General features: G+C 32.9%; 1 protein-coding gene across 1 annotated transcript in view; it reads left to right on the forward strand.

Annotated features, from left to right (window-relative positions):
* Positions 1 to 10,505, forward strand: part of VPS13A (vacuolar protein sorting 13 homolog A) — a 220,528-nt gene that overhangs the window by 40,384 nt on the left and 169,639 nt on the right. The window contains exons 11-17 of the mRNA XM_019648286.1: positions 717 to 844; positions 1,030 to 1,136; positions 2,714 to 2,885; positions 4,473 to 4,535; positions 4,980 to 5,112; positions 5,880 to 5,974; positions 6,320 to 6,462. Coding sequence (XP_019503831.1) covers positions 717 to 844; positions 1,030 to 1,136; positions 2,714 to 2,885; positions 4,473 to 4,535; positions 4,980 to 5,112; positions 5,880 to 5,974; positions 6,320 to 6,462 — 841 coding nt within the window. The remainder of the gene's footprint in view (positions 1 to 716; positions 845 to 1,029; positions 1,137 to 2,713; positions 2,886 to 4,472; positions 4,536 to 4,979; positions 5,113 to 5,879; positions 5,975 to 6,319; positions 6,463 to 10,505) is intronic.

Raw genomic sequence — 10,505 nt, forward strand, 5'->3', positions numbered from 1 at the left:
CTCACGCTGGCTGCTGGCTACACGTGGTAGCCCATGGCAACTCACTGCAGCAATGGCTACAGCCTGTGCCGTCGCTGGCGACTCACGGCACCCTAGCTCCAGGTTGAGCTGTTGTTCAGCATCTTAGCTGTAGAGGGCAGTGTCACTGGCCCTCATATGTGGGATCCTAACCAGTGTCCTCTGGCATCCCAAGCCAGCTCTTAACCAATGTGCCACTCTGCCGGCCCTTCTCTCTCCTTTTACAAGCTAAAAGGGAGAACCGATGGTCACAGAGAAACTGATCAGAAATTTAGAAATTATAATCACATAATAGAAGTCAGTGGTTAAATATAATCTCTTTCCCCCTAAGCATTTCTAATGTACATTCATTCCTTAAAATTATGTACTGTTATTAAAACTATTTTATTGGACTATTTGCCTTGCAGTGAGTATTCTTGCTTCTAAGGGTTACATTGGTGTCTTGAGGGGGGAGTTCAGTTAGCCTTTATTGTACTTTCCAAAGACAATATGAATTGTAGGTACGAAAAATACCAAAGGATCTGCTTCCAGTTAGGTGACAGTTAATCTGATCAAATTATAGCGGTGTGGAAATCTGGGAACTATAGAAAGGATACATAAGAAATGAAAATCATCATTTTCTACTTGATCTCTTTAGTAATTTGAGACTCTTGAAATATAACTCAGTTCACTTTTTAAAAATTTGTATTATTTTCCAGTATTTCGTCCTATATCTGCCAATGCCAAACTTCAGATGAATCGTCGACCTGATTTTGACTTTTCTTCCCCCAAGATTAACCTGGATGTTGAGTTACATGACATAATAATTGAATTTAATAAACCACAGGTGATTTTTTTAAATGGTATTTTAAATTGAGTTATAAGTTTGATAAAAACAAACTACAATTTTAAATTTTTTTCAAAAATGCATGTTACATGGTAAAATTGCCTTGAAAATGTCAAGAATTTAACTCCAACATTTAGAAAAAAAATCTGAAACATTTAAGAGCCTTCATTTTTTTCATTTTTCAGTATTTCAGTGTTATGGAGCTTCTTGAATCAGTTGATATGATGACACAAAATCTGCCATATAGGAAATACAAGCCTGATGCACCTGTTCACCAGCATGCCAGAGAATGGTAAAATGTCTTAAAAATTTTAAATTGAAGTGTAATTAACATACAACATTGTATTAGTTTCAGGTGTACAACATAATGATTCAGTATTTGTATGTATTGCAAAATGATCACCCCAATAAGTCTAGTTAACATCCATCACAATATAGCTACAAAAATTTCTTTTCTTGTGATAAGAACTTTTAAGATCTATTTTAGCAACCTTCAAATATGCAATTCAGTATTATTATCGGTGGTCACAGTGCTGTACATTACACCCTTATGACTTTTATATTTTGTAACTGGAAGTTTATATCTTTTGACCTCTTTACCCATTTTGAACCCCTCCCCCCCACTCATGCCTCTGGCAAACACCAATCTGTTCTCTTGTATCTATGAGCTCAGTTTTTTATTTTATTTTTTTAAGATTCCATATATAAGTGAGATCATACAGTATTTGTCTTTCTGTCTGATTTGCTTCACTTAGCATAATGCCCTCAAGTTCCATTCATGTTGTCACAAATAACAAGATTTCACTTTTTTAATGACTGAATAATATTCCATTATATATATATATATATTACCACATTTTCTTCATTCATTCTTCTGTCGATGAACACTTAGGTTGTTTCCATGTCTTGGCTATTGGTAGATTATATGACAGTGAACATGGGGGTGCATATATCTTTTTGATTTAGTGTTTTCATTTTTTTCAGATAAATAATCCAGAAGTGGGATTACTTGATCTAATTTTGTTTAAGATTTAAAAAATATAGCACAAAAGTAAATTTCTTGACTTTTAAGAAATTTTTAGATACTCTGAAGTGGTGATACAAACTATAATTTGATATGTGATTAGAAATTTATAGGGTCGGCCAAGTGGCTCAGTTGGTTAAGAGCTCGCTCAAGAGTTTGAGCTCTGAGCAACAGTGGTTTGATGCCTGACCCGGGCTGAGCTGCTGAGCTACCAACAGGTGGCAGGATGGCTCAGCTAAAAAAAACAAAAAAAAACCAAATTTATGTAGCTGTTTTTGCTTATTATGCTAATGAACTTCCAGAATTCTTTATAGTGGAATTTATAACTGAAGATACTAGAATGTCATTCATTTACTGTATTTTTGAAATCATTAAACTTTATCCCAGTTTATTGTCTAGCAATGCTGTCTTTAAAAAATTTTTTTTTCTGTATCAGACACATTAAATCTATATTTTTAAACCTGAAAAGGTTAGGGGGGTCTATAAAGTCTACCCCGTTTTGAAATTCAAAACTCTTATTTCAGTTATTAAGCTCTTGCATAGTTTCTAGAAGTTTTAATTACTCTTTCAGTTGACTATTTTAATTACTCTTCAGGAGACTGAAGTGCTGTTTGCCAACTAATACTTTAATAGTTTTTCTGTAGAGCTAATGTTCACTTAGGAAAGAGGTAATATTATTACAAAAATAAATATGGTTGGGAAAAAGCAAGTGGTCTGATAATATACCATTTTCACTGTCTCTGTATTATAGTTATGCATGTTGTTAGAGTAAAACATATCAATTATGTTTCATACTGTTGATGAGAATGTTAAGTGTGGGGTTTCTTTTTTTGTTTTTTAACTAGGTGGGCTTATGCTATACATGGTATTCTTGAAGTAAATGTTTGCCCCCACTTACGGATGTGGTCATGGAAGCATATTAAAGAACACAGAAAAAAAATGAAGCAATACAAAGAACTATATAAAAAAAAGCTAATAAATAAGAAGCCTTCTGATGAACTTCTCAACTCTTTGGAGGTTAGCATTTAAAAAAATTTTTGAGTATTTTGTACTACATAACTTCTCAGTTTTTAGTGACTAACACTTCCTAATTATTTGTTCTAATTTTGACTGACCATTCTCTGTCTCTTTTACTTAGACTTCTTTATACTCTTGTTCTTAACCTCAGTTGGGTGGTATACGAGTATGCTCTGGTATTATTCTGCTGGGAACTTTTGGAATTTGAGATTATTCTTAATCTGGGGCGATTTGGGTTCATGCAACTGGTAATTGGAAGCCTCACGTTATTAAGACATTTTTAACCTCAAAAGCCTAAAAAGTGTTTGCTACATTGATTCTAATCTTCTCCGTATTGTTTTCAGATTCATACATTATGTAACCACTGCATTTCCCGTATGTTACTATTTAACTGCATTAATAAAAAAAAATTTCTATCTATGTGTATTATGCTTATAGTCAAATTTGTGCTCATGTATTCCATCGGCCTTTCCTCATTTCTCTGCCAATCCCAGTTTTACTTACCCTTCAAATTCTGCTTAAGACCCATCTCTTGTATGAACTTGCCTGAATTTTCAACCCAGATAAAGAGCTTTTTCTCTTAATTTCTGTGGTATTGCTAGTCTTTACCAGGAACTTTACATTTAATTATTTATCTTGAGAGTTCTCTAATTATTAGTTATCTTTTAACGTTATAATGGTATACTCTAGAAGGGACTATTTTACAGGTTCATGAAGTATAGCTTAGGGTGACTAAGGGAAGTTAGCTTCTTAAAATTAATGTAAGGATTCTGAATCCAGGACGCTTTCTAATTAGGAACTCCCCAAAGATTTTTATTCTTATTTTCAAGGTAGGAGGCTTTCTGAAGGCCTGTACTATTGAAACAGTTAAGTTTTTAGAGACTATTTGAGTGGTTACAGATTTCCATACTAAGCTTTGGATCTTAACCTGAATCCTCCAAGTCTGCTGGACAATAGAACACGGAGTTTAGTTGTTTTCTAGATAATACTAGGTCATGGTTGCTTCTCTTTGGGGAAAAATTGCTGTTTGAGCATGAAACTCTCAAAACTAATCATGGACATAATGTGTAGAGATGTGATGAAAGATTTAGCTTATCTCAGTTTATTTCAATAACTATAACTTGGAAAAGTTTAAAATATAAAAACAAGTTTTAAGTGTATCTAGATCTGCTTATAATATTTTAATGACGATTGTACACATAATAAGGATTTATAATTTTGTTTTTAGTTGAAAGTGACACTAATGAGTTTATCCTTCGCTGTTGTTAAACCTAAATAAAATTCATTTTGAACAATGCATGTATAGTATCTTCTAGTATGTGTCTGTAAATTTTGTAGAGTTGTAACGTTTATATGCATGACATGTATGATTTCTTTGTTCAGAAAGTTACTTCATCATTAGTAATTCCCAAGCTGACATATATGCAAGCATTGCTTCTCAGGATTTAATAAGAATATTATGTTGATGAATGATCTGTTTTCTACCTCCTTTATATCTTTTCTTTAGTGCATCAATTTTATGTATTATATACTAAGGTTTTTTGTATATAGTTATTTATGTAAACACATTTTTCTTTATATTTTTAGGAGTTGGAAAAAACTCTGGATGTATTTAATATAACTATAGTGAGACAACAGGCAGAAGTTGAGGTAATTCCAGATTATCTTTCAACTAGTAAAAATAAATCTAGGTTCCATATAAATTTGACAGGTGCTGTGATGTTACTAGTATTGTGCTGTAATATACCATTTCCTAAAAGGGGTTCAAATTTGATTCTTTGTGTTGTAAGAAAATTTGATTTAATGTTTTGCCAATTTAAATCAGACAGGTTCTATGGGAAATACATTCTTTCTAAATAATTGGGCTTATCGAGTACTCAGAGTTCATGTGAAGCTGAAATCCAGTTTTTTGGGGGACTAACTACCTGATAACTCTAAGTTCTTATGTTTGGTTAATGCTACGGTTACTGTATTCTGTTGTCAATATGTATATTGATTATATTGATTCACTCAAGTAGACAAATTATGGTAATATCAGCATTCTATTTATATTGTTGAAAGATAATTTTTCATTTATTTGAAAATTTACTTTAGGTAAAGAAAGCTGGATACAAGATTTACAGAGATGGATCAAAAGATTCAGAGGATAATAAAGGATGGTTTAGCTGGTTGTGGACTTGGTCAGAACCAGATGCTAAAGAACAGCAGCCAGACGTGAAACCTGGAAGTATGTCCATTTTATTTTATAGTTGTCCAGTTAATCATAAGGTCATGGTAGTGTAGCTAATCATCAGGTATGAAAATTAAGCTTTGCAGAGAATTCGTTTTCATTGTAAGTATATATGTATATGATACACAATTTATCAATAAAATTACTATTAAAACATTGTAAGTATGTCAAGTAAAAACTAAAAATTTTTTTTATCTTACTAGTGTTTACAAAACAGCTCTATACCCGGGGGATTTAGTAAATACATATAGCACAATAATAGATAAATAAAAATTCTAAAAGGGTATAAACCATTGTAAATTATTGTTGGAATTATTTCTCGGAAATATTTTTGTTTCCTAATCAAATTTTACATCCTGGCTCTATCACATATTAACACTTGACCCTGGTAAATTATTTAAGTTCTTTGAACCTCAATTTTAACATTTGTAAAATGGGGGGAAATTACGATATTAATACTACATACAGTATATTGCCTAGCATAGTGCCGTTAAGTACCTAATACAGTTAACTATTTTGTAAGCTCTTGCTTAATACAAATATTTAGAAATTTATGTGGCTAAATTTGTATATTTAACAATTTATATATTTTGAGAATAATCCTAAAATTGCCTGTGCCATTCTAACATTTTATGATTATGTTTTCTTAAAAGTGTTATAAAAGGAGTAAAATTGGCATTTAATTTATTAAAGATAACTAAATTATGGGTTAGTTTTATCATGTAACTAGTTAAAAACACAAAACACTTCTTGATGATTTGTAGGTCTTGAAGAAATGTTGACACTTGAAGAAAAAACTTCACTCTATGAAGCAATTGGCTATAGTGAAACAGCAGTTGATCCAACCTTGCCAAAAACAGTGAGTTCTTGCCTTGTTATACCTCACAGTTTAATGATAGAGATGCCCATTTCTAATCCTTTCAGAAATACTCGTGTGTTAACTGACTTGTTCTCTGATCTGTTTCAAGGTCTGTTAGTATTCCATTTACTTCAATTTCCAAGACAGGGATAAATATTGTTCCTTACTTTTTAGTGTTATGTGGTGATTCTTTATTAATCTATAAAGGGTTGCTTTTGAAATATTTTCTGGTTTTTGGAAAGAATAAACTATATGAATAGGATATGAAAAGAATACTTATTGTATTTATGTGTGTGAGTGTGTATGTATATATTTTAATTTTATATTTCTCTGAATATACTCTAGTTTGAAGCCATGAAGTGTTACGTTCATTTGAAAAGTATGTCTATTGTTTTAAGAGAAAAACAACAAAAACCTCAGCTGTTAGATATTGTAGTAGAAGAATTTAGTACTTGGATTGTGCAAAGACCAGGAGCACAAGCAATTAAGTAAGTATTAATTTGTTTTCATCTATAATAAAAAATTTCACTGTGAAATTGGAAGTTAGATTATAACCTTATAGTATTTTCTAAACAATACTATGGTTTAATGTATCCTTTTGTATTTTTAGGATCTTAGATTTTTTTCAATAATATATATGCTTTGTGAATATTAAAATAATACATGTTCAATAGAAAACTGCGTGCTGAGGAGACACAGAAAGACACTAAAGGATAATACATGAATCTCAGCAATCACACCATATGAAAACAAACGGCATTAACAATTTGGTTGTTTATCTTGGAATATCTTTATTTTATCTTTGTTTTTAAAAATAGCCTTATTGAGATACGAATTCACATATCATACACTCATCCATTAAAGCGTACAGTTCATTTGTGACACTGTATTATACTGAATTACCTTGGTATATTTATCAGGTTGTACAACAACTGCCACTGTTTAATTCTAGAACATTTTTACACCCTAAAAAAGAAACCCTATACCCATTAGCAGTCACTCCTCGTTCCCTCCCTCTCCCCTTTGCCTGGCAACAACTAATTGATATTTCTAAGAATTTGTCTTTTTTGAGCATTTCATATACATGGAACCATTTAATAGATGGCCTTTTCTATCTGGTTTCTTTAACATTGCATGATATTTTCAAGGTTCATCCATGGAATAGCACTAATTAGGATGTCATTATTTTTTATTGCCCAATAATATTCCATTGTATGGATATACTGCATTTTGTCCATTTATCAGATGATGAATGTTTGGTTTGTTTTTACTTTGGGGCTAAATGAATAATGCTGTGAATTGTCATGGACAATATTTTGTGTGGACAATAAGTTTTAAATTATTTGGGTATATACCTAAGAGCAGGATTGTTGTCTAATATGGTAACTCTGTTTAATGTTTTGAGGAATTGCCAGACTTTTCCAAAGCAGCTGTACCATTTTATATTCCTACCAGCAGTGTATGAGGTTCCCAGTTTATCTGTATCCTTAGCAACACTCATCTGTCCTTTTGATTATAGCCATCCTAATGGGTGTAAACTGGTACCTTACTGTGGTTTTGATTTGCATTTCCCTAATTGCTAATGATGTTGAACATTTTTTTCATGTGCTAATTGGCTGTATGTTTTTTGAAGAAATGTCTATTAAGATTTTTTGCACATTTTTAGATTGAGTTGTCTTAATCATTATTGAGTTGTAAGAGTTGTTTATGTATTATTGATATAAGTCTTATGAGATAAAATATTTTCAATTGGTATCCTTTGAAGTACAAATGTTTAAAAAATTTCTTTTTTTTTTAATTCCATTTTTTTTTTTAAGATTTTTATTGGTGAATTGGGGGGATGGGAACAGTGCTGGGGAATTGGGGGAAGGGGAACAGACAAGTTGCTGTCATTTTGTTCTTCAGTCTAGTTGTGGAGGACGTTTGCGCTCTTCCCGGGTGAGGCAGATCAGTCGCCGGCTTCTGGACGGCCGCTCACTGCGGCTGCTGGCCGCTCACGCTGGCTGCTGGCCGCTCACGCTGGCTGCTGGCTACACACGGTAGCCCATGGCAACCAACTGCCACAGGGGCTGCAGCCCACGCCGTCGCCGGCGACTCACAGAAGCCCAGCTCCAGGTTGAGCCGTTGTTCAGCATCTTAGCTGTAGAGGGCAGTGTCACTGGCCCTCATATGTGGCATCTGAACCGGGGCCCTCTGGCATCCCAAGCGAGTTCTTAACCATCACGCCACTCGGCCGGCCCCAAATATTTTTAATTTTGATGAAGTCCAATTTATTTATTTTTTATTTTGTTGCATTAAACACTCAAGTCTTTGCCTAACTCAAGGATACAAAGATATATTCCTATATAGTTGTGTTAGAATTTTGTACTTTGACCTCCTGTATTTAGGTTTCTGATCCATTTGAGTTAATGTTTGTGTATGGTGTGAGATAGGGGGTCCAACTTCATTTTTTTACATGAGATTATTCAGTTGTCTTTGCACCATTTGTTGACAAAAACTCCACTTTCTCCACCAAATGATTTTATCACCCTTGTCAAAATGAGTTTACCATAAATGTAAGGATTTATTTCTAGACTCTTTAATTGTGTTCCCTTTAATCTATATGACTAACCTGCCAATACACAGTGTCTTGATTACTATATCTTGGTAGTAAAATTTGAAATCAGAAAGTGTGACTCTTCCAGTTTTGTTTTTCTGTTTCAAGGTTGTTTTAGATATTCTGAGTCTGTTGAATTTCTTTGTAAATTATGGGAGCATCTTGTCCATTTCTACAAAAACTCAGCATGGATTTGATAAGGATTGTGTTGAATCTGTAGATCATTTTTTGGGGTACTGACATCTAAACAATGTTAAGTCTTCCAATCCATTAATATTGGATGCCTTTCCATTTCATTAATAATGAAATGTTTTCATTACTTCAGCAATGTTTTATAGTTTTCAGAGTATAAGTTTTACACCTCTTTTGTTAAATTTCTTTCCCATTTAGTTTACTGTTTTTGAGCTATAGGGGAGAAAAAGTTTTCCTGGACCCCCTTAGTCTGACTCCCTGCTTGAGTCTGAAAATTAACTAACAAAGTCACGAGAGAAAAGGATGCAGATTTATTTAATATACTTTATATAGACATGGGAGCCTTCATAAGGAAATGAAGACCCAAAGATTACTTAGACCTGAGTATTTTTATGCTAGGTTTGAAGAAAGTGGACAGTTGTAAAGGCATCTGATTAAAGGAGCATGAGGTGCTTTTTCTGCATCTGAGATAATCGTGGTTTTTTTCATTCTATTGATAATGTTTTATTATTTTTCTTATGTATAGCCACTGTTGAGTTCCTGGGTTAAATCCTACCTGGTCATGATGCCTAATTTTTTTAATCGGCTGTTGAACTTAGTTTGGCAATATTTTGTTGAGGATTTTTGTATTTGTATTCATTCATAAGGGATATGAGCGTCTAGTTTTCTTGTGATGTCTTTGCCTGGCTTTGGTATCAGGGTAATACTGGCTTCAGAGAATGAGTTAGAAGGTGTTCCCTCCCCTTCTATTTTCTGGAAGGATTTCAGAAGGATTTAGTATTAATTTTTAAAAAAAATATTTTGTAGAATTCAGTGAAGCCATGTAGTCCTGGATGCTTCTGTGTTGGAGGTTTTGATTACTGAATTTTCTTACTAATTATAGATCTGTTCTGATTTTCTGTTTCTTCTTGAGGCAGTTTTTTCAATTTGTGTGTTTCTAGGAATTTTTCCATTTGATTTAGGTTACCTGTTTTTTGGTTTACTGTTTATCGTATTCACCTGTAGTTCTTTTTATTTCTCTGAGGTCAGTATTAATGCCTCCATTTTCATTTCTGATTTTTTTTTTCCATCTCCCTCCACCCCATTTTTTTAGTCTAGCTAAAGGTTTTTTAAGTACAATATGTTGTTGATCTTTTCAAAGTGGCAATTTTGGTTTCTTTTATTCTTTTCATGGTTTTCCTCTTCTGTATTTTATTTATCTCCACTCTAATCTTTATTATTTTGTTCCTTGTGTGAGCTTTGTGCTTAATTTTCTTTCTTTGGTTCTTTGAGATGTAAAGTGAGATTATTTATTGATTTTATGTCTTTCTTAATGTAGGCATTTATAGATATAAACTTCCTTATGAGTCCTGCTTTGGATAAATCCTAAAGGTTTGGCATGTTATGTTTCATTTGGACTCATTTCCAAATATTTTAAATTGCTCTTATAATTTCTTTTTTGACCTATTAATTGCTTAAGAATGTTTTGTTTAATTTTCATGTATTTCAGAATTTTTAATTCTCCATTCTGAAAATTTACCAGAAACTTGGGACCTTACCTCTAAGATTTCTAGCTTAATTTCATTGTGTTTGGAGAAGATACTTTTTAAAAAATTTTATTTATTTTTTTTATTGGGGAATTGGGGTGTTGGGAACAGTGCTGGGGAATTGGGGGAAGGGGAACAGACAAGTTGCTGTCGTTTTGTTCTTCAGTCTAGTTGTGGAGGACATTGCTTCACTGGTCCAAGTTGGCACCATCATTGC

The sequence above is a fragment of the Hipposideros armiger genome, unplaced genomic scaffold (assembly GCF_001890085.2).
Source record: "Hipposideros armiger isolate ML-2016 unplaced genomic scaffold, ASM189008v1 scaffold_124, whole genome shotgun sequence".
Taxonomy (NCBI): Eukaryota; Metazoa; Chordata; class Mammalia; order Chiroptera; family Hipposideridae; genus Hipposideros; species Hipposideros armiger.